Source organism: Bos mutus, chromosome 15 (assembly GCF_027580195.1).
Source record: "Bos mutus isolate GX-2022 chromosome 15, NWIPB_WYAK_1.1, whole genome shotgun sequence".
Classification (NCBI taxonomy): Eukaryota; Metazoa; Chordata; class Mammalia; order Artiodactyla; family Bovidae; genus Bos; species Bos mutus.
In genome coordinates, this window is record NC_091631.1 from 55,086,828 (window position 1) to 55,111,550 (window position 24,723).

Genomic DNA, 24,723 nt, shown 5'->3' on the forward strand with positions numbered 1-24,723 from the left:
GCACATTTTAAAAAAGGGGGGACACTTCAAGCCAGAGACAACTGAATTAACTTTATTCTCTTCTAACTGCAGATTCAAGGTATACAACTGAACATTGCTATTTTTCTTATGAGACTTATAAATAAAAATACAAAAAATGTTCACTACAAAAAAATCTACTGTTAGTAGGATGTAAAAAATATTCTCTTTGCTATAGAAGGCACAAACTTCACTTAGTGACACATGGAGAGAGAGAAAAAAACCTGCAGCAGTAAATTCATTTTTTTTTCTTTTTTCCTTTTTCTTTTTAAATCTCGTCAGAAACACTGAAATTACAAAGAAACGCGTCCATCTACACGAAACGAAGGCAGATGCGGCAAGCTGCAACCAGGACCGCACAAGTTCGGGTGAACTGCTTCGGGCTTAGAACAGATAGGGGCCGGCAAGCACAACGTGGGGGTGCAGGGCTGGGTGGGGCCGGGGGGCGGCAAGAAGGGGAGAGTGAGAGAGAAAGTGAGACAAACAGAAGTGAGAGGGGAGGGAAGGGAAAAGGGACGGAGGGAGCCAGGGGAGAGAAGTGGGGAAGAGAGGAGAGGGAGGGAGAGAGGGAGAGAGAGATTTGTACAAAAAGTAACCAGTAAAATTGAAGAAACAAAATTGGGCAACCTCCTAAAAGTAGGCTAAGAGGAGGTGCTGAGGTAGACATGAACTAGAACATCAATTAATTAAAAACACTACTCTGTAATACAGCGCGATCCGACTGGCACTTGTGCTGTCATGACAGAAGACAAGCCACACACACAAAAAACAAACAAGTAACAAAACAAAACAAAATACCCAAACCAAAAGGCTGAGTTCTGCTTGGTCCAGCAGGGCAGCAGAGCCCACAGTGCTATAATTTACATACATATATATATATATTTATCTTTATATATATGGGTCGGATGTCATGGTGCACCACCACGGCGTCTTAACCTTACAAAGATCATGCATAACACTATGTGAACAACTCCTATGACACACCCCAGGAGGCCGGTACCCTGTCTGCAGAGTGGGATGCCAAGGGCTCAGGGGGGCAGGGCTGTGGGGCCTGAGGGCCCTCTGCCCCCAGCCCTCTTCCCCTGACCCAGCTCCCCTGGTCTGTCTTGCACACCTTCTCCTGGTTGGCTGTGCCCTTCCGCTCCACCCAGCAGCCCCACTGTATAGGCCTCGTCTGGCCTTTTCCCCTCCTACTAAAATATCAGGTTAAGTGCCACCAACGAAGCTCCAAGATGGAGGGAAAAAAGACAGGAGGGGGAAAACAGATTTGACGTAGGCCTAGGAAAAAACGAACACAGGCTGCTCGCTTTCCACTTTTCTGTCTTAACGTCCAGTGCCCCCAGCTTTTGCCCTTGTGGGATTTGCAGGGAATTGGCCACCAATCTCCCCCAGCACCCCCCAGAGTCGGAAGGCTACCCCCCACCACTGTTCACTCCCCTGTAAGAAGGTGAGCCAGTCAGCTCTGTCCCTCCAAGGCCTTGACACCCCAGCAGCCGGTTGTACCAACAGCATCCAGAAGGGTACCATACACTTGTGAAAAATTGCAGCAGTTTTTTTTTTTTTTTTTTTTTTTTTTTCTACACGTGGAAAAACTGTTCAGGCACAAAGATTAAACAAGCCCGCGTTGCATCCCTGGATTGTACTGAATCACTGGGTCCCCCAGCCTCCCTCCCCACCCCTACACCCCACATCTCCCTTCCCCATATTTGTGGCCTCCTCCAAAGCAGCCCAAAGCAGCAATGATATTTACTATTTTATATCTCTCTCTTGCTATATATATATCTCTCTATATATTTGTCTATCCTATATACACATAGGACTTTAATGCTTTGAATGAGTGAAGGAGTGAACAGGGAAAGAGCGGATGAGTGAGGGGGGAAATGTCACCAAAAGCATTAAGAGGGCACAGTTCTAGGAGCTGAACACAGGAAAGGGACTGTCAGTCAACTTGGACTTCCCAGACTGGACAAGCTCACTGTGCTGGATAAGGCAGTAGCAAGTCAGGTTGTCAGCAGTACCACAGCCAGAGGCAAGGGGTGGCCAAGGAGCCAGGTGGCAAAGAAGAAGGAAGTAAGAACACTGGGGTCTCACCTGGGCAAAGAGTGGCCTCCACCCTCCTCGTCTCCTTAGCCCTCTTTGTGCAGACACGTCTAAAGCCTCCAGATCATCTCTGACCTTCACCCTGGCCATCAGGCCCGACCACCTTGGCAAGGTCAGAATCATTTTGTCTTTGTGAGCAGGAAGCTGGGGCAAGAGGCATGCTGGAGTCTCTTCAGGGAGTCTGGGGCTTCGTGGGAGAGGAGGGAAGAGCCAGGTACAGAGATCTCCCCGCTCAGCATCCTTCAGAGGCCCCACGCCCAAACCCTCTCTCTCCCCATCTCTCGACCAGGATCCCTCTGGGATGATGGGGGCTGGCAGGGGCTGATTAAGTACCATCCAGCGCTGCAACACCAGATTACAACAATACTGCATGACTGAACACGCAACCGCACACAAGCACACGCACGCACACGCATGTACAAAGGGACATTTTGGTGGTGGTGGCGGTGAATTTTTTTGTCTTTTTTTCTTTTTCCTATTCACATTACAAAAGGAAAAGGGCAAGGTCTGGTAGAACTGATGAAGGAACTAACAAATATTACAAAAATATTACAATTTGTAAATATTAGCTCAACCCTCTCAGCTTTTATGAACAGGGGAGGAGACCCAGGCTGTGTAGGAAGGGTAGGGGTAGGGGGAGAGGGGCCAGCTGGGCCTATGGAATAGTTTGATTTTTTTTTTTCCCTTCCCCACCTAAGGTGAATGATATCTTGCTGTTCAAACACTGTTTTCTGGGATTTATAGATCCCCTGAGGGCCAGCCTGTCCCCCCTTCTTCCAGGACTGGGGGAGGCTGCAATAGTGCACAAAGATTTCTTACGGACTGCCCCTCCCCCAATGATTCCACTCTTTTCACATTATAAACACGACAACTGTTCTAGTTACATATTTCAAGTTTAACTTTTTTTCCTTTCCAAAGCACTAAATCATTATTATATTTGCAAAACAGCATCCTCCCTACGTTATCACCCCCAGTCAACGGTCTAGTGACACAGTCCTCCCAATCCATATCCCCCCAACACACCACTTTTAAGGCCTTCAGATTTGGTGGGCAAGATTGCAGGGGAGAACAGAAGGGATGGGGCCCAGGAACAGGGGGTGGTCAGAGCAGCACGCACCCCTCCGACTTCCCTTGTATGCCTCACAACCCTTCTCCCCCAAACCACTTCCCTAAACCTCTTTTTAAAACCTAAAGATAAAAACGCAGCCACAATTTTCTCAGAGAGAGAAAGGAAAGAAGAAAAAAAAAAAACCCCACAAACAACTCTTACAAATAAAGCATGAGATGAAACGGAAGACCCGTCCCAAAGCAAACACAAATATTGCAAATGTGCTTTCCAAAAATTCAGGGGGCGGGGAGGCTGGGGAGAAGTGGGGGACGCAGAGCAGCAGGATGGGAGGCGTGTAGGGGAACAAAAGAACTGGACAAACGTAAGAGGTAGCTTTGAGAAAAACAACACCCCCGCCCCATTGCAACAACTCACGGGCCGTCTCGTCCCCAACCAGCCCTGCAGAGAGACCAGAGGCCAGTTTTGGCAGTGATAATGCACACGGAGGTGGGGCCACACGCGTGAAAAGGATTTGAAGAACACAGGCCCCCAGACCTGGAGGACCCAGCAAACTGTAAGAAAGGTGGGATTCGCTCCAGAGCGTTCTAGGCCTGGGGACGTCATGCCTGGTCGGAGCCAGCTGTGGTCCTGCGGTGCCCCCGGCGGACACCCACCTCCTGCCCTGGCCTCCCATTCAGATCCTGAGTACTCAGCTCCTTCTGCACGGCTCCCTCCATCTGGGAGGCTCGTCAGAGGGGATGGGGAGGGCCTTGGCCAGCTGAAGTCTATTAAACCAGCTATTAATTTACACAAGAAACTGAAAAGAACACTCTCCCCCATTCCTCCAACCCCCAACCAAAACAGAGATACAGGGGTCAAAAAAGCTCATGAGGTCACAAAAAACTGAGGTAATTCAAGTACAATGTGCTAACAGGTGAACAGAGGACAAGGAACAGAAGCAAAATGGAACACAAGGCAAAGCGCTTTCAACGCCTCCTCTCGGTGGCCTGGGGGCCCCTGGGAGTCAGGAATTCTGCACAGCCCTCTGGACCTGGGTCTCCCCAAAGACAGCACCAGGCCTGGGGGGTCCCATGAGTTCCAAGGGTCCCCAGCACGGCTCCCCGACTCCCTCCCAGGGCAGGGGTCCCCCCCTCCAGGTGTAGGGCACCTCTGGAGAAGGACATCACATCCCTCCACGGGCCACGAGCCCTTTCACGGACGGAACCCTCCTCCTAGGGGCTGTGTTTGTTTGGTGGGACAGGATGTATTTAGTTGTTACATTTTTCCATTTTGGAAGCAAAAGCAGCTCAGCAGGAGTCTTGCTCAGGATGGCTGGACTGGGATGGGCTATTCCACTGAATTTGTCTGCATTTTTTCAGAAAGCAAAAGGGTGCAAGTTGGGTAGGGGGGGCTCTCTAGTCAGACCCCGCTTCCCCATCAGGGAGCCAGAGGAGGCAGGAGACACTCCGATCCATGGGGGGTTGGGAGGACAGGAGTCAAGGGGAGCCGGGGAGCAGGCAAGAGCTCCGAGGCTCCTAAAAGACTGTGAAGGGACACCCAGGTGTGGCGGGGGTGGCGGAGGAAGCAAGCAACAGATGAACTGAGCAGTGGGAAGGGCGGGAGGGCTCCTCCCCACCCCAGTGTGCCCCCCAGCAAACAAGAGCTGCCATTGTGAGTGTCAACCAGTGACCCAGCCCAGCCCCCACCTCTGCAGGCCCCCCTTGCACACCCCCACCCATCCCTCAGCCCCCCACCTTCTGAGGAGTCAGTGAGGGGACAGCAGGCAGGGATGGTCTGACTCTGACCAGAGGACCCCACAGCCCTTTCCTAGTTTCTAATTCCGGACACAAAAGGAGGATCTGGGTGGAGGGAAGAGAGAAACATCCCACCATCTGAGCTTGACAAACGCCCCCCTCCACCCCCACCCAAAAAGAGCAGGCCGACGACCCCCAGGCAGGAAAGGAGGGACGGAGGCCTGGGTGGAGGGGCTGGGCCAGGCGTCCGGGTCACCTGGAGCCCCAGACAGAACCAGAGCCAGACAGCTCCGAGACTTCCTTTTCCTCCTTTCTCTCTTTTTCCTTTCTGCTTTTTTTTCATTTGCTTTTTGTTTTTTTTTTTTGCTGTGTGTGTGTGTGTGTGTGTGTGTGTTTTCTGCCCTGCACGGTCCTCCTGGACTCCACCCAGCTCCATTGCTCCTCCTCCTGCTCCTCGCTCCCCCGCCGCGGCCTCAGGCCGGCCTCACACGTAGCACAGATAGAGGTACGTCTTCTCTATCCTCCAGTCGGGCGGGATCTCCTCGGGCTTGTGGCCCTTCATGTGCTTCTGCATGGAGGACAGGCTGGGGCAGTACTCGCTGCAGATGGTGCACTGGTAGGGCGACGCGCCGTTGTGCGTTCGCAGGTGCTTGATCATGGCCGAGTAGTCCCGGGAGCGCTGGTGGCACAGCTTACACTCGAAGGGCTTCTCACCTGTGCGGGGAGAGGGGTCAGGAGAAGCCAGGAGAGAGGGAGGGGGCTTTCTGGAGACGCTCAGTCCCTCTGGACAGCACTTTTCCACGGTGATGGGTGCACGCCCAGTGTGGCGGCCACAAGTCACATCCGGCTCCCAAGTGCCTGAAATGTGGCCCGTGTGACTGCAGCCCTACGTTCTTTTTGTTTTTAATTGAAGTGTAGTTGATTTACAATGGTGTTAGTTTCCAGTATCTTACATTCTTAATCTTGTTCACCATAACTAATGTATTATGTGTGTGTGTGTGTGTGTGTGTGTGCAAAGTCACTCAGTCGTGTCCGACTCTTTGCAACCCCATGGACTATACAGTCCATGGATTTCTCCAGGCCAGAATACAGGAGGGGGTAGTCTTTCCTTTCTCCAGGGGATCTTCCCACCCAGTCTCCCGCACTGTAGGCGGATTCTTTACCAGCTGAGTCACAAGGAAAGTCTTGGGTATTGGGACCCTGCATGAACTTTTTGGTCAACCCAATAAATAGCCACACGGAGGTAGTGGTCATGTGTGGGCCAGCTCCAGCCCCTGGACTTACTCTTAACTCTCTCTAGCGTGGGGACTCTCTCCTTCCTGAGAGAGGAAACAGAAATCTAGAAAAGTGCCCTCGAAGCGTCTAAAGTCCTTAGGGATGGCTCTTTAGCACACAGCTCCTTCTAGGGGAGCAAGGGGATAGAGTTCTTTCAGGGCTACAGATGGTGGGGAGCAGGGGGTGGTAAGAGTGAGAGAACCCCAGTCTGGCAAGCATACCTCCTCCTCTAAGACTCGAAGAATCTGCCCTGGACCCTGCTTTCCCTCTCAAGCTAGAATGGGGGAGAGACAGAGACCCTGGGAGCCCGTGGCCCACGCCCTAGCTGTGACCACCCACCCCTCTGTTACAGTCCCCTGGAGCTGAGCAGAGGACGCAGCAGAACCTTGTTTCGATACAGTAATTAACTGGCCAGCCATCTCGCTATCGATACTCCTCCGTGCAGAGGCCCCTGCAAATAATGAAGTAATGAACAGCCAAAGTGATCTAACTATCGACCGGCTATTTACGATAGTCAGTGCCAATGCATTTAATGATCCGCCCGCCAGGTCACATCTCCCACAAGGGGCTAAGGAAGCCCCTGAGGCTCTGCGAAATCCTGGGGGTCATTTCGGTTGTCAGCAACTACCACCCCATCCTCTCCGTGTGGCCCAACGCAGACCTGAGACAACACATATCCTGTGCTTACTGCCTCCTCCATCCACCTCCCCTCCCAGGAATTCACACCCTCCCCGCCAGTGCCAGCGGAATCTCCCCTCTCCCTTCTAACTCTGCTCAGGCAGCTATTTCCCCTGATCAGGGGAAGCTTTCTGTTTGGCCATATTCCACTGCCTTCCACCACTTTTATCCTCAAAGGAAGTCCTTCTCAATATCTACCTCCAACCTAGCAGTGTGCTGGTGGTAAGTGTTTAACAACGGGCTCTCCACAAAGCCCTGATTTTGTAGCATTTGCAGATGGTCATGCCGTGAACGAAGAAGGAAATGGCAACCCACTCCAGTATTCTTGCCTGGAGAATCCCATGGACGGAGGAGCCTGGGGGGCTACAGTCCACGGGGTCGCAAAGAGTTGGACACGACTGAGCGACTTCACTCACTTGCTCACTCATGCCGATTTTAAGCAAACAAGGTGATAACAATGAACAAGGAGGTGGGGGGTTGCTGGAAAGACATGTGAATGGTGGCTCTCCCAGGCAGGCTGGAGCCGGCTCCAGCTTTCCACTGTTCCCAGCTCTGGCTGTGCTGGACATCAGGACCACTTCCACCTGTTCTGTCGTCAGGCCCTAAGAAAACAGTTGCTCACATTCACGTAAAAAGGAAGGGGAAGGCCCTTTGAAATGGTAAAACATTATACACGTGGAGGGGTTAGTAAAAACATCGGCTTTTCTAATCTTTCAACTCAATCGAACTTACGATTTTTCCCAACCCTCATTGTAAATCCTAACTTAATGTCCCCTAGGGTCTTATTCTAACCCTCAAGTCACATGAAATCATCCTAGCCTTCATTTTCAGCTAATCGGGCCAAGTGAACCCTAATTAAGGATTCATGAATGGACATCATCTGCGAGCTATTGGTGTGGCTGCCTGGAAGGCTGCTCTGGGCTGCTGGAAAGTGTGATCGATTAGCGATGTCTGCCTCGCCCTCTCCAGGAGGTAGTGGCACTCAGGTGGCCATACTAAGCCTTAAGAGGAGCCCTAGCACCCTGGTTCGGCCTGGGGCCATCCTTGCCTGGGGTCCTCTGGGGAGCCACCTGCCCCGCCCCCAGCCCGGAGCCGGCTGTTTGTCCCGGGTACCTGTATGCACACGATAGTGTGTCTCCAGCTGGTGCTTGAGGCTGAACTTCTTGCCGCAGCCGTTGCACTCGTAGGGTTTCTCGCCCGTGTGGATGCGCTTGTGGCTCTTGAGTGTGCTTTCATCCCGGAAGCAGCTGCCACAGAACTCACACTCGTACGGGTGGTCGCCTGTGGGGACAAGGGGCTGCATCAGGCCCTCGCCTCCGCCCGCCCTCTCCTTAGGGCACATGAGGGCAGGATCAGAGCACCAGAAGGACGAGGCTGCTTGTCCTCACCACCTGCAGACAGGACTGAGGAGCCCCCCTTACCGGCCCCCTTAGCATTAACGGGGAGCACACACGGCCCCATGGTCATCCATGCCTCGAGGGCTAGTCCCAGGAAAAGAGAGCCCATCTGACTCAGGGAGGACAGAGCCCCCAGAAAGCAGGCGCCCTGGGGGCAGAGCAGGCCCAGGGGCTTCAAGACCCTGCTCCCAGCTTCCTTTCTTCTAGGTCAAGGGTGCAAGCCATTCCAGCCTGACTCCACTACCCTCAAAAAATCCCTCCAATGTTCTCAGTCGCTCTGCTCTTTCCCTCCTCCACAGTCTCATGCATCTGTTCTTTCTGTATGATACTCCCTTCTTAACGAACTCCTAGTCACCCATCAAAACCTACATCATGTGTCACTACAGTTCAGAAGTTTCCCTTTAGTGCTACCTCCCATCACCCCAGCCCAGGCAAACTGAGTCACTTTCTCCTCTGTCTCCGGAGAGAAGAAATGTCCAGCATTCTGTCCCTTTTGTAGTAGTAGTATAATTTTCATGGTGCTAATTAAAATGGCCCACGCTGAGTGCTCACCACTGGGCTGAGAACCTCACACAGATCATATCACATAATCACTTCAACAACCTTACAAGAAAGATAGTATCATTCTCATTTTACAGATGAGAAACATGAGATCTTTAAAGACACTTAAACAGGGTCCCTAAGGTCAAAGAACTGGTAAGGAGCTGAGTTGGGATTCAGATCCAGTTCCAGGGTCTGGACACTGGAATACTAGTAATACTAACTGGATATACTGGAATACTCGTGTCGGTTAGCAGACTAATGCCTGACATGCCGTGTTTTATCTGTTGTGACACCCCCTGTGCCCGCAGAACAGAAGCACCACAAGGGCCAGAAGGAAGCCTCGCTCATCCCTGCGGCCTCAGTATGTAGCACACAGTCAAATCCAATCAAGGAGCTCAGAAAATGTCAGTACGTGAAGCTGGGGGAGAACGGCCTTTCCCTTTCCCTGACCTGGCATCTATGCCCATCAGCATCCTGTTTGTAATGCACCTTGAAGTCCCCTACCGGGTCAGAGGCTGGGGCGTGGGGATTAACCATCCTTCCTTTTGTACCCAAAGTGGGGGCTTTGGTGGCTGGGGAGTGGGGGGGGAATGAAAGGTGAAGACTTCAGCTACTTATTTATTACAGGAGTGAAGGCACAGACAATAAAGATAGATTGATCACCCCAGACTTTGTTCATGAATATTTAAATATCGCTGATTCGTCTTGTCACTGTAATTACAATTTCTCTGGGCTGCATCTCCAACAACCACAGTTTATGGTAAAGAATGGCCACTGTATTTCACTTGTCCCTCTGCAGATGTGCGAGGCTGCCAACCGTGTAATGTCCTCTGCATTTCATACATTTTCTTCAGCCGCTGAAGGTTTAAGTCATCCACAATGACCTACGTTTTTTCATTATCCCCATGTCAAACTGCGCTCGTGTCTGGGCATAAATTGTCCTTCTCGTTATAGACTTGCATGCCTGCGCCTTCACTTCCTCTTTAAAATGATATTTTACTCTCTTCTCTCTCTCTCCCCTCCTCAGGCCTCTAACCAAACCTCCCCATTCTCGAAGGCGGGCCTCCGTACCCACATAAATTCTCATCTCTTCTGATGGCTCTGAAGGGTTTTTAAGGCTCTGTGGGGAGAGGATGCTGGGGTCCGCTGGCTGGCGGGCTCTCTCACGGGAGGAAGACTTGCAAGATGCTCCGAGGGTGTAGAGGGGTGGGTGGGAACACTTCCATTGAGGCGTCGGATGGAAGAAGCTCGAAGGGGAGAGCTATCCTTCCACGCCAGTCCCCACCACCCTAGGGGCCCTGCCCTGGGCTCAGAGAAGAGGACCCCACGTGCAGATCTGGGGATGAGCAGGGGTCTGGGTTCCCTGCACCTGCCTGCCCTCTCACTGCAGGGCTGTGCAGACTGCCTGGTCCCCCAGCCTCCAGCCTCATCCAATCCCAGGGGAGACGAGGCCCAGGCAGACCCTGGTCCTGATTAGTTGTGTGTCTAACAGAGTGAGGGGTGATCTGCGTGCGCCTGGCCCCGCAGGCCACTGTGTGCGTGTAGGTGTCTGTGCTCACCGTCGTCTGACATCCAACCCCACCCCGCCTTAGTGAATCGGCAACGATTACGACTTTAATCAAGGATTCAGTATCCTCATTAAGATATAAATAAATAAATAAGGCAGGGCCCACGTGAGACTTCAGCCGGAGCCGGTAATTAAAACGTACATCGGCAGCCACTCGGCAGGTGGGTGGGGGGCACCGCCGTCTGTCTGCATCTTCCCCCCTCCAGAAGGGGCCCGGAGAGTTTAAAAAACAAAGGGTTAAGGCAGAGAGGTTGGTTTGATCAGATTTTTATGAATTTAATCATGAAGTGGATCACATTAAATGAGTTTAAATAGGAAATCTCTAGAGGCAGTCCAGGGAAAGGAATAAAAAATTTAGGAAGGAAAAAAAACACAGCAACGCACCACACACACACACACACACACACACACACACACACACGGATTTTGAAGCACCTGGCCCAAAATCCTCACCCTGAGAATTAATCGTGTCAGTGTTGCCATAATGTACACAAAACTGGCTGCAGAACTCAAAATCCAATTTGTGGAATGTTGATTAACTCTGTAGCCTCTTTAATGAGCTTGACATTAAGTGCAGGACAAACGAGACTAATTAGAGCCCCCACGGCCTGGCCAGTGCACCTGTGACCCCAGTGGTCTGTCCTCACCTGGTTGGTTTCCCTGGCACCGGCCAAGCCCAATGTCCTCTTCCCCACCCCAGCCCCACCCCATCAGCCCCTCAGCCACCCCTCCAACACAGCTGAGGGTTTATTATATGATGAGCCATGTGAATCAGGGATCCATCAATGCCAACTGCGCGGCTGGACTAACCTACCAAACACAGCTGCTGATGCTAAACGCCCGGCCCCAGCAGCAAATGGGCCAAGAACAACGGAATATCAATGAGGCATTGTGTGGGGGTGTGCTCGGCCTGTGATGGCTGCGTGCACAGGCCCTGGCTGGTGTGAAATTGATGGGTGTTGGTCTGTGTGTGCACAAGCAGTGCACACGCTCCATGTTTCCTAGATTAAGCAAGTACTTCTCCCAACCATGTCTGGAAACAGTCCCTCCCAATGAATCCGAGCCATGACTGACCCAGGGACCCGTGACATTTAGGTATCTGAGCTCTGAGAAGACAGCATGGGCAGAGCAGGGCGACCCTGGGTGGGATCGTCTCAGGCAGCATGCTCAGAAGTGGCCAAAGGAGGACTTTCCTGATGGTCCAGTGGTTAAGAATCCTCCTGCCAATGCAGGGGACACAGGTTCGATCCCTGCTCTGGGAAGAGCCCACGTGCCACAGGGCATTTGAGCCCATGCACCACAATGGAGCCCATGTGCCGTGGAGCCCACGCTCTGCAACGAGAGGGCCCACTGCGATGAGAAGCCATGACTAGAGAGCAGTCCCCGCTTGCTGTGACTAGAGAAAGGCCCACGTGCAGCAACCATGGCCAAAAATAAACAAATAAAAAGTAATAAAAAAGAAGTGTCTGAAAGGCAACTGGCCATTTTCGATAAGCCGAGCTTAGGGACCCAGCGGGGCAGGTGCTGACAGAAGGTGCTGATACCTGCCGGGGATGCTTAGGTGGTCACTGCAGAGAAAGTTCTTGCCAGCATTCTCTCCTTCTTTGGCCTTCTTGTCCGACCTTACCCTCTGGGACCCCTCCTCGTCCTAAGCCAGCAAATCTGAGAAGTTCTAAGCAAATCTGGTGATGCTAAGGCAACATGCTCTCCTGAACAGAATGGCATCCAGAAATAAGAGCCTGGGAGGCTTCTCGGTGAGGACGCCTACTGCCAGCAGGACAGGCCAGGTTGTGATGAATAACCACCTCTCCCATATTCAGCAAAGCCTGCCACTTAATCCTGGGGCTGTGACAAGACCCAAGAGTGAGGAAAGGGTCCTGCCAAGTCTGTCATGAGGCATGCAGACTTTTTTATACCCTCTCCAGCAGCCAGGAGAACACCCCCTGTTACACCCCCAGAAAGAGAATTTGCCTCTATCTCCCTGGCCCCATCACCCACCTCTCACCCCAGACTCAGGACAGAACACACACAAGCAGAGACACATGCAGACTTAGAAATGGGCAATCCTTTATCGACATACAATCAGAGAAAGGGAGGCTTCAAGTCACCTGTGACATTGTTGGGGGGTAGGGGATGATGCGAGGAAGCCAATGCCCCTTGGGTCTCAGAAGCAAGCACCCCACCCCCTACCCCTGACTCATAGCTACTCTCCTCCCCCAGCATCAGTGACTGGCTAAGCATGGCTCACAGCTTATACACCCGCACTGTCTCCCCTAAGCAGGGTAAGGCCCGATACAGAACATGTGCTTCTGTTAACTGGTAAGCAGGACCACTTCTGCCACAGTCCCTTAAGAGCCCAAGGCTGACCTCAGAAACATATGTGCACAGCCTGTGTATGTATGTGTGTATGCTGTGTGTGTGCAGAATGTGAAGTGTGTGCACAGCATGTGTGCACAATGTGTGTGTACAGTATGTGTGTGCAGTGTATGTGCCTGCACAAGGCGTGTGTGTACAATATGTGTGCGTGCGTGTGTGTGTGTGTGTGTGTGTGTTTGTGTGTGGAGTAGGACCAGTGGTGGGAAACTCTAGAGACCAAGCAGGCAGATTTTTCTCAAAATTCATTTCAGGTCCACCTGCATCAGAATCTTTGGGAATACTTATTAACCATGTTGAGTCTTAGATCCCACCCACGCCCACTAAATGGAAGTTTCTGGGGTGGGGGGACCCATGAGCCTACATTTCTAATGAGAGCCGTCTCTGTTGGGCACAGAGATATGGAGAACTAAACGTCCCCAAGGTGGGATGGGATAAGAACTGTCCACGCTGGCCTGCACCTCAGAGGCCCCTGCATGCCAGACCTTTGAGCAGAGAAGGGCCGAGGGCTCCCCCACCGGAGAGACCCCGCCCACCCACCCGCCTGTGGCCAGCCTACCTGTGTGTGAGCGCAGGTGGCGTTTCAGAGCGGTGTGGCTGGGGAAAGTGCGGTTGCACTCGCTGCAGATGTAGCTGCGCACGCCTGCGTGGACCTCCATGTGCTGCTGGAGCGCGCTCTGTGCCTGGAAACGCTTCCCACACAGCAGACAGAAGACAGCCATGTCCGTGCCTGCGGGAAATGGGGCAGAGCCTCAGCTGGGCTGGAGCACGAGCCAGCATCAGGACAGCACCCCCAGCCCCACGCTCAGCAGCAAACCCAGAGGCAGCACGGGCCACGTGATGCTGATGGAGCCCCCAGAACACAGCTCCACCGGTGGACAAAATCCACTCTTTTCCCATCCTCATGGAACCTAAAGTCTAGTGGGAGAAACAGAGATATTAATCAAGAACATCATGGCAGCAAATGACTCTGCAATTGTCTGGAGTGCTGTGTCAAAGGCAGGGTACCAAGAAGCCATCTATCAGAGGGACTTTCCAAGCCTAGGCAGGAGATGGGGTGTCCGGGGGCCTCTGTGAGGAACCACAATAACGAAGATGAAAGCCATCATTGGAAGGTAACACTTAAAACATCCCATCTGCAAAATGGGACCTCTACAGCCTCACCCTTCAGCTAAGGAAAAGGAGACACAGAGAGATTGAGTAATTTGTCCAAAATAGCGGAGTTCACAAGCAAACAGGGCTGGGATTCAAGCCCAGGCAGCCTGGATCTGATCCTCCCCTGATGCTACAGACCCGATTCTCTTAACCACGTCTCCACTCATGAATGCACACATCCTAAGGGTCCGTTCTTTGAACAAATACTATTTTAGTATCTACTACAAGTAGGACTCTCTTTTTGGCCCTGGGGGTGTAGCCATGGAAAACTGTACAAAGTGCCTGCCCTCATCACAGATGTTACCCAGCACACTGGGGACATGGGGACAGCATTCTAGGAAGAAAAAATAGTATCTGTGAACTGGAGAGAAACATGGCTGGTAGAAGGATCAGACAGAACAGTGCAGCTAGGGAGGCAGAGAAAACACAGGAAGGGAGTCAAAGAAGTGGGCCGGGCCAGCTTGTAAGGCGTCTTGAAAATTGTGGTTAGAACTTTAGGCTTCATCCCAAGACCAACGTGCAACTGTCATGGGATTTTTTTAAAAGATTTTTTTTGATGTGAACCATTTTTAAAGTCTTTATTGAATTGGTTACAATATTGCTTCTGTTTTATGTTTTGATATTTTGGCCACGAGGTATGTGGGATCTTAGATTCCCAATCAGGGATTGAACTCATACTCTCTGCATTGGAAAACAAAGTCTTAACCACTGGGCCACCAGGGAAGTCCTCTGTCAAGAGATTTTAAGCTAATGAGGGACATGAGATTTTCATTTAACTCTGGTTGTTTCCTGTGCTGATCAGAAGTAGAGGTAGGTAGCCCATGATATCCTACGAAGTTGTTCTTGTTGTTTAGTCGCTAAGTCGTGTCTGACTGCAACCCCCTGGACCGTAGCCCACCAGGCTCCTCTGTCCATGGGATCTCCCAGGCAAGAATCCTGGAGTGGGCTGCCATTTCCTTCTCCAGGGGATCTTCCTGACCCAAGGATCGAACCAACATCTCCTGCATTGGCAGGCAGATTCTTTACCACTGAGCCACCAGGAGAGCCCTACAAAGACAGGCTGCTATTTTCTGTTCGTCAACCCTCTTTCCGGTGCTGCTGTGGAGCCATGGCTTTCCAGGGATCAGCATCTAAGGAGGAAGCATCTAAGCCCTCCATCTGAGTCCCAGCTGGTCTTGGCCACCGTGGCCACTATTTTGGGTTCCATTTTCCTGAGCATGTCAGCTCCGCCTGGAAGCCCCCAGTCTGGTCAGCTCTCTGCTGGCATCTGGGCTTGATCACTTGTGCTCAGCCCAGCACTGCCTCCCCGCCCCCCGTGTAAAGGACACAAGGGGGAAAGGGGCTGAGGCGCAGCGCCTGTCAGTCCAGAGTGGAAGATGGGGCAGAGCTTGGCTGCTTCAAGTCAAGGTCTGCTCAGTGTGGCATCAGGGAGCTCCCAGTGGAAAGGCGGGGCATACAAGAAAGATAGCATGGACAGCCTGCTATCTCGCAGGTGGAGACAGCAAACGGGGGGTCTCTTTTGGCTGCCTCAGTCCCATTCGTGGCTGGGTCTGCAATGGACTAGCAGGAAGGCAAGGATGGCTTCTCATTTCCCCACATCCCCACCCCTCAAGGCCCTTGTAGCCATGCTCCATCCCACCCATGGGCATCGCCCACACCCAGGTCCAGGAAAGGCTGGGCAGGGGACATGAGAACCAGCCAGGGCACGAACTTCCTCCTGGCCTCAAAGAGCAGAAGGGAGGGGAACCGCTATAGGCCTTGCTATGATGATGCTATGCCATCATCTCATTTAAAACTTGCAACAGTACCCAGCAGGATGCTCACGCCCCTTTTCACAAATGGCAAAACAGAGTGGTTAAATAACTTGCCTGAGGTCACACAGTCAGAAAGAAGAGGAGCTGGGATTTATAAATGCCTCAGTTTGTCTGATTTCAGAAACCACAGAGTTGGGTTAATGTCTCTCTATCTGCCTGGGCTTCTCTGGGAAGAGGCACAGTGATGACACGGTGAACCAGTTCCAACCCAGCTGGCTCAGGAGCCCCCGTGCATCCAAGGTCCACCCTAGAAACAGACAGCCCAGGCCAGGAGGAGCGCCCTAGTGGATGTCACGAGGTAGGGCTCTCTGAAGCCTTCCAACCCCTCTGGGAGCCAGCAAGGCCTCTGCAAGAAGAACTGAGGTGCTCCATTTGATTGAGGGGGGCACAGTGAGAGAAGTGGTCTGCCCAGCAGACGCAGACAAGGGTTGACAGTGAATCCTCAAAGTCCAGTCTGGCCTGGCCAGCACTCCCCAGGGTGGCATCCATCTGCAACACATCCAGGGGCATGGCAGCTCCGGCTGCTTCATCCCACGAGCCCCCAGCACCAGCTCTATCTCTGGCCTGAACCTCAACATACAGACAGTCCCGATGAAGCCAGACATCAAACATCTGCCTTTTATCGCTGAGAGAGAACAAGCTTCCTGGGCAAGCCATGCCCTTTAAGAGCCCAGGTTTGTCCTTATGGATCCCCCAAAATCCCCAGTGTGGAAGGAACCTGGGTCAGAGGGAACATGAATGACATCCCCAGTAGGAGATCCTCAGCCTAAAAAGCCAAGCCCGGAGGAGTTCTGAGGGTCAGTCCCAGCCCAGGGAAGACTGAGAACCCTGGCAGCCTCACCCTCTGGGTCTTCCCAGGACCCCAGAGCTGCCCCACTGTGCGGGCCCTTCCTCTCAGGATCCCCTGAGCCTATTTCGTGTCCATTCAGTCAACTCTGTGAATATCACCCAGTGCAGGCACTGTACTAGGGGACAAGAGGGATGCTGAGATCAACCAGAGACACAGGGTCCCGGCTAAGTGGAGGGCACAGACAAGCCAGCCACTAGCCAGAGGATAAGACAGGCTGATCCCAAGAGGGCTTTGGAGATTCTTTCTTAGACTTTAAGAAATAAAGTGTACTGAGGAGCTAAGGACCAGAGTGGGCACAGGAGCCAAGCTAGAAACAACGCAATCAAATATCAAAGCAGGCAGGAAGAGAAGACAGACCCCCCACCCCCAACAAGGATGAAGATAAGCAGAGACAGTTATTGGGGGTCGGATGGCAGAGGGCCACATCGCCAGGTGGGACAGGTTAGATTTCATTCCTTAGAGGTGCCGGGAAAAGATGTGGGGAGCGGGGGCTAGCGTGTTCCAACCAGTACGTGAAGGCAATGCCCCTGGGGGCTGAGTGGGGACCAAGGGCGCTGGCTAAGTGGATGAAATCAGGGACAGAGGTGACGGCTTTCGTGCTACCACTGGAGGAGTGCTGGGACCAGTCTAAGGTAGGCGCTGGGAGGACAGAGGAGGACTGGAGAAGTGGAACCCCGGGGCAATGGCAGGACAGGACCCTCAGCCTGGGCTCAAGTCAGGAAGCCTCATGCATCTGAAGTTCTGGATATCGGCTCTGCACCTTGGTGACAAGTGTAAAGTCATGCAATGACCACCTGGAATGGATCTATTACAGTGTCCCCACGGTGGCCCCCTCCTTCCTAGGCATTCCACAGCGCACAGGGGTTCCCCCTGGTCACTGATGACACTGCCTAAGGCTCAGAGATGAAGAAAGGAGGGCCCCCCGTCCACTCCCCATTCTTCTGTTTCGACACCAGCAGCTGAGAGGATAGAAAATATCTTTAAAGGAAAAATGAAAGGGCGGGGGTGGTGGGGAGGGGGAGAAACGGATGAGACACAAGAAAAGCTATTGGTGCATGTAAGTTAAAAATCCAGAGACTACATTTGACTTATTAAACAATTTGCTGTAGTTTCTGCCTAGCTGATTGTTCGCATGTATGATGAGTCAGGGCAGATTCTATTACACTGGGAGATTAAGCAAATAAATGCTAGCTTTTGGAAACACATTAAAATGTGGGACTATGGAAATAAAATTATCTAGAAAATTGTATTAGCAATTCATTAGCTGCCGTGAGATGTAGGGCAAAGCAAGGGGGCCCGGCAGTGTTAGAACCCTGTTCCCTTCAATGCCTGAGACCCTGAGACGCGCACTGCCCCTTCCTCTGCTGTCGGGGGAACCTCATGCCTGATACCACTGGGGAGAGGCAAGGAGCTTCCACTGGTTGCAAAAGACCTTCAGAAATCAGAGGGCCAGCAGGACACGGGGGAGACCAGAGAAGCACGTGGGTCCTGCCTCAGCGACTCCCTTGTCTTCCAACCCAGAGCAAGTCACTCTGCTTCTCTGGACCAGAGTCTGCTCATCCTTTGCCACCCTGCTTGTGGCAGTTGAGAGCATCCAATGAGATACCCAAGTGGAAAAGCTTCTTAGCTATGAAGTGGTAGCAGAACTAATGCCAGCCCAGAGGATGCCTTTGTCTGAATTAGAAAATAATGCCTCTTTCTCTAGCCCAACACAGATCCTCGCCTGGGCACACAGCTCTGGCACACAAAGACGGCTGGACTGCAGCCTCTGTTTCTCCCTCAGCTGGGCATCCTCCTGCAGTGAACAGCCTGGATACAGATCACGGCCGCTCTGCACGATACACAAGCTGATGTTGTTTTATCGACTCTGGGCTGCTTCTTCCAGGAAAATGACCCTAGAGAAGGTGTCTTGGATGAGAGACACTGTTTAGGACTCAGTGCCAAGGATACCTTCTTCCTCTGAGCCCTCACTACCCCAGCACAACTATTAAACCCTTTGTTGTACTTATTTTTGACATGTAGCTCTGCCCAGGAGATGGTAAGAGATGGTAAGCAAGAAGCACTTTCTTCATCATTATATCCCCTAACATAAATCACAGGACCTGGCATACAGTAGGCGCTCAACAGCTGCATGTTGCCTTCAAAAATAAATAAGGAGGGACATCCCTGGCAGTCCAGGGATGAAGACTCCAATGCAAGGAGGCAGGTTCAATCCCTGGTGGGGGAACTAAGATTCCCACATGCCACACAGCATAGCCAAGAAAATATAAAATAATAATAATCAATAAAGAGCTTTTTTTTTTTTTTTTGAAGAATAAATAAGGGGTTGTGGGACAATCACAAAGAGCACAGGGGGTCACGGGATGGGGAAAGTCATGGTACAGAGCAATGGATGGCTAGAGCTGGAGAAAGCCCAAACTGAATGCAGAACTTCCAATAAGATGCTCCTTGGAAATGAGTAATGCCCAGTAATCCCTAAAGAGTTGATATCTTTGGGGCCTCTCATGTCTGTCTAGTGGGCTGAACAGGACACCTTGGTTCTTGGCTCCATGTCTCAGCTCTGCTGCTCAGAAGCAAAGACCCAGCCCACAGAAGGATCAGTTTTACCACCTCATGCAATGATACAGTCAGCAGACCCTGGTTCTCGCCCAAAGGTAAAGCCCTTCCTGGCTGTGACCCTGGGCCAGCTACCTGCTGCCCTTGGCCTCATTTCTTCATCTAGGAAATGGTATTCACGACTCAGCTGCCCTTTCCAACACCAACTTCATAATGATGTTAATAGGCAACTGGCAAAAATTATTGAGTATGTAAATACTACAAAGGTATTGTTTTCTATCAATCTGTAAATTCAAATATAAATCAGATACATAAATTAGGCTTGGCTCAAAGAAATCATGTATCAGGTCAAAGAATAGAACCCCCTCTGCTCTTATGAATGGGTCTCCATCTTAGGCTGGACCCCAGGGGTATCTGCCTGGTCTGAAGGGAATATGAACTAGGAGGAGGGAATGGGTGTGGTGGGGTCGATGGAGAGAGGCCCCAGGTAAGGCGGGGAAGGGCATGCAAATAACTGTACCCTCATTAGCATCAATTCTACCTGGAGATGGTGGCCCCCAACATACCTGCCTTCCACCCTCAAGGGCAGAGGAGCCAATCTGGCTGCAGGGCATGTACGACTCAGAGATTCCCAATTTAAAACAAGTTTAATTTTAGCCAAAAAATAAAAAAGAACGGGAGAAAGCCAAGGCTAGGATGGAACAGGAGCAGGAGGGGTGACACAGACCCAGGGTATTTATTTCACCCCGGTGATGACTGGGTCTGAAATTATGAGACACAAAAACCCTCATGTTTACACCTGTGCTATTTCCATACCAATTAGCTCTTTAATAGAAAGGCAGGAACAGGATCAGAGGGGCACACAGCTGGAGAAGACGCTCAGGTGCTACACCTTCTTGGAGCAAGGCTCTTATTATCCCTAGACATAAGCAGGTTCTTAATCAAAAGGGCAGAGGGATCTAAATATATTTGGGCTTTTTTTGGTAAGCCGGCTGTGACTATTACATGTGTGTGCGTGTGTATAAGCCTGTGCTTGCACATGGACCAAAGATGGGCTTCTGATGTCCAACTCTCCCCAATCTCACCCAAGAAAGGAAGAGCTGCTTCCCCACCCCCTGCAACTTCTTCTTTCCAGAGGAAAGAAAATAGCAAATTTGGGCGGGGTAGGGGGGGCGCGCCGTGTGAAAATCTTGATTTAAACTGGAACCACCTCCCACCCCTCCACCCCCACCCTATCCCCAAGTCCTCAGACAGGCCTACCTACTTTACTTCCTCTGACCTTCAGGAGTACTCTTTCCTAAGACACCATTTCCAGTCCTGTGAAGCCTTGTAACCACACACCAAAACTGTCAGAGAAACTGCCACCTCTCCCTCTTCCCCATCTTTCTCCTCACCACCTTCCCCTCCTCCCCGCCCCAGGTCACTGCTAAAAAGGCGGCAGAGCTGCGTCATCCACTGTGCAGGAGAAAAAGACAGACAGAGACAAGCAGCCCAGGGCTGACTCACACGGAAGGCAGGAAGGCTCTGTCTGCATCTCAAGAGGCTGGAGGTGTGAGTGTGTGGGGGGGAGGACAGGACTGGAAGCAGACAGAAAGGAAGCAAAAGCCCAGCGCATGACATGGGCAGGGGTGCCTCCCTTTTGACCCCCCTGAGCCATCACTAGGGCTTGGCTCCTTTTCAAGGGATCTACTGAAGAAAGTACCAAACGATCCTGTTCTAGAGCTCTCCTCCTGGGCATAAGCTGAAGCATCATTTGGGATGAACCCTCAACTCCCAGCCTTCCTGAGAAGGCTAGCTATGCGCACGAAGAGGGCCCAGTCCACCCAGCCCAAGAAAATGTCAGCCCACCAACGCCCCACTCCCGCCCCGGGAGTGACAGCTGCTGCAGAGTGGGAGACAAGTCCCACTCTTTCCTTTACTGCCTACAGCCTCTCTCCCAGGAAGGGTAGGGAAGGCTGAGAAAACAGCTTTGGTAGGCCTGCCTCAAACCAAATTAGCCACAAGTCTGTGCACCAGTGCTTGTCTGCTACATATAGTCACCTACTTGTAGGGCACCTTTAATCATCGGCTTCGTCACATCTTCCCAAACCAAGCCAGGAGCTAGAAACCATAGCATCTTAACCTTCTTGTCAACTTCAGTCTCGTCAATTCCAGTCTTGTTATCCAGTCTCGCCTGCCACATTTTCCTTTATTTCTTATCTGCTTAGAATCTTGGGAGGCACCCATATATCAACATAACCTTCCATTTCCAGAGGGAAAGGGGGAATGTTGGGGTTTCCTATCATTAGCCCAGGGAGTAGAGTTCTCAATGAATAACCAAAGGGGGAGGAGCTGGAGCTGCTGATTCAAATTTGTTTTGGAACTAAGACATGGATTGGTAAGTGATTACAAGTCTCAGGGCATGTGTGTGCTCTACACACACACACACACACACACACACACACACACACACACACGAAGGCATACACTCACTCACACACCCCTCTCAGTCTCTTGGGGAGTGTGGCCACATCCTCAAGCAGCAGCAGGCAATGCTGGCTCCCAGAAAACTGTGTATTTGTTTAGCAGTGAGCTGCAGACACAAATGCATTTCATTACTCGGCACCTCCAGCTACAGTAAACAAATTTGTCAGCTCACTAGCTCATTAAGGTGCACCCCGGACACGGGGGGGATTTATTGAGACCTGCACAATAAAAGTTAACATGAATGGATTTACTAATTTTGTCAATCATTCCAACAAACGGAGCCAAAGAGGGGGAGAAACTGGAGGAAGGGGACAAGAACAGGGGAGGAAGGGTGGAAAAGAAAGGAAAAGCAGTAAAAAGGAAAAGGAAAGTTGAATTTGGTTGGTAAGAGAGAGTCCACGGGTTAAGAGGGAGTCAGATCTGTGCTCTGCTGCCTGGTTACACAACAGCCTCCAGTTCCTTTATGTTGGGCTGCTTTGTCCAGGAGGCACGGCCCCGGGCAGAAAGGTGGCCAGGGCAAACTCAACTGCAAGATGTCAGACCGAGTTCTGGGGTCCCGGGCAGCGCTGTTCTGATGGGAACACGCCCTCCCTGCCTGACATCAGAGAGGGAACTTAAGGCATCAAGGACGAAGAACTCCCCCGCTCGCCGCACCCGTGGAGCAAGCAGCAGCCACCGCCTCCCCATCAGACCGGTTGCCTCTCCTGGAACCTCCCACCTGCCCCTCATCGCTGTCCCAGCCCAGCTCCCGGACCCTTCCAGACGTTCTAGAAGGAGCCCAGACTGCCACCGCCAAGAGCAAAGGGAGGAAAAAGGGAAGGGGCACGGTGCGTGCGGAGTTGGGGGGAGGAAAGTAAATCCGGAGAGGTATGCGGCCCTCTGGTCTGTAACTTTCAAAAAGACAGCAGGACTGGGGCAGAGGTCAGGGGGTCCGAGGCCTTAAGCACCTCGGCCAGCTGTGGCGGTGCCGCAGGACGCCTGCCCGTATAAATCAGCCGTAAGCAGCCCCCGCTGGGGGCGAGGACAATGGGCCCCCACGGGGGTGGGAGGCAGGACAATGGGGCCCGGCCAGTGCGCAGGCCCGGAACAAATGCGCCCTGGCACCACGGGGGCCCCCATTTGTGAAACTAATTGGCCCACGATTGAAAAATTGGACCAACTTCAACAGCCCTGAGTGGAGAGGGGCGGCCGGCAGTCCCTTAAACCTAGCCCAGCCCAGCAGAGCCTGCCTGGCCCAGGAGCAGGGGTCGGAAATGGGAGCAGCTCTGGGTGCTGCCCACTCTGGCGGAGGGACACGGGCCTCTGAGACAAGGCCATCTAGGAGAGGAGGGGCCTCGAGCTGTCTAGAAGGACCAATACCCGGCTTCTCCTCCCAAGAGGCAGAGAAGGACCGACTTCCGCAATTTCTCTAAGCTGTCTCTTCTGCAGGACTGAAGATCAAAGGAGACAGGCAAGACACCTGTCTGCCCAGAGGGTTCCTGAAACCCAAGGGCTCCCAACTTCCTTCCTTTGGTGGGTAGATGGGTGCAAATAAACCCAGAGCTGCAATGGGTTCCTTCCTCAATCCAGCCTCCCTGGCATGTATTCAGCTCTGCACCTGTGGCCTATAACCCCTGCGAGAAGCCTGCCGCTCTCTACCAGGCTGTGTGAGAGCTGGCTTTGAAGAAGCCAGGAGCCTCCTGGTCCTGAGGTTTCTGGCAAAGAAGCCCTGAAACGTGCGATGGGAAGCCAGGATGACATACGAAAGGACACGCCAGGGTAATCGTCCTGCCATGGTCCTCCTGCCCTTCCCCTTTCCGGTGATTTCTCACTACCGGCTCCCAGTTGAAGAAGACCAGAAGGGTAGAAAGCACTGGAAGGCCCATCCTCAGGTCCTAGCTCAGCAGCTCACTTGCTGTGCACACTCTGGTAGGTTCCTGGACCTCTCTGGGCCTCAAGTTTCTCATCAGAAAAATGCAGGTAGAAGTCAGTAATCTTCAAGTTTCCCCCTCACTCTGTGTATTCAGTCACTCAGTTGTGTCCAACTCTTTGTGACCCCATGGGCTGCAGCACACCAGACTTCCCTGTCCTTCACCCTCTCCCAGAGCTTGCTCAAACTCAAGTCCACTGAGTCAGTGATGCCATCCAACCATCTCATCCTCTGTTGACCCCTTCTCCTCCTGCCTTCACTCTAACAGGCAGTAATCCTAGGCCTGTAAGATGGTGCTGGAAGCTGAAAGGCCTTTCCCCTGGTAAGATGCGTTCCAGACATTTCTCCTTCAAAGTCTCCCTTGACAGTTTTTCTTTGGTTAAGGAGACTCTCGGGGCTTCACTGGGAAGCCACCATCTTTGGCTCACAGAGAGACAGCCCCAGGAGAGGCACAGAAGACAGCTAAGCTTGACTGAGCACCAGCTTTGGGCGATCCAGTTCTCTCGCTCCGAACCCTCCACCAGTCCTGAGAGACAGGGGTGTTTAGGAAGATGGGGCAAGCAAGACTCGAGAGACCCTGCTAGGTCCTTTCTCTCAAGGGGCCACTAGTTACTTAGTACCTCCTAGAATTAGCCCTATGCCTAGAAGGGCAATTCTTGAGCTGCTGGGTCTGAGAGTCCCTGCCAGCCTCTCTGGACAGGGCAAGGGCCAGGCTGATGGGGAGGGGACAGGGGGGAAGGGGCTTTCTCTCTCAGGCCCCCAGCACTGGGTGACAGAAAACACAACCAAGATGGTGGGTCAGAGAACCAGACTCTCTGATTCCAGTGGCCTCATTTCCTTAGCGTTTTGCCCGACACACAGTAGGCACTTCAGTTTTCAGCTGTGTGTCCAAGGCTTCATGGGAGGGTGTTGCGGTTCCACCTGAAGATGAGACCCAATTTCCTTATTGCAGTGATACAATAACTTATCCCCAGGCAGCTTTCCTCTCTGATCTTCTTCAGGTGTACAAGATGTTTTCAACAGAGCCCACCTCCCTAGATTCAGGCATCCCCAAAACCACCTTGAGGCCCCCCAGGCTAGAATTGGGACCCAGAAGAGGGATCAATGGAAAAGAAGATATCAGCTCAGCTGGGGTCTTATCTAAATGGTCCTGTAAATCCCAATGCATTTCAGAGATGATGAGGATGAGCCAGCAGGGAGGCCCACCTAGAAGAGAAGGG

At 52.2% G+C, this 24,723-nt stretch overlaps 1 protein-coding gene across 3 annotated transcripts in view; it reads right to left on the reverse strand.

Annotated features, from left to right (window-relative positions):
* Positions 1-31: 31 nt before the first annotated feature.
* Positions 32-24,723, reverse strand: part of ZBTB16 (zinc finger and BTB domain containing 16) — a 203,549-nt gene continuing 178,857 nt past the window's right edge. For all 3 annotated transcript variants that reach the window (XM_070384178.1, XM_070384179.1, XM_070384180.1), the window contains exons 5-7: positions 13,313-13,483; positions 7,987-8,154; positions 32-5,634 (exon numbers count right to left, since the gene is read on the reverse strand). In XM_070384178.1, the coding sequence (XP_070240279.1) occupies positions 5,405-5,634; positions 7,987-8,154; positions 13,313-13,483 (569 nt within the window). In that variant the 3' untranslated portion in view covers positions 32-5,404. The remainder of the gene's footprint in view (positions 5,635-7,986; positions 8,155-13,312; positions 13,484-24,723) is intronic.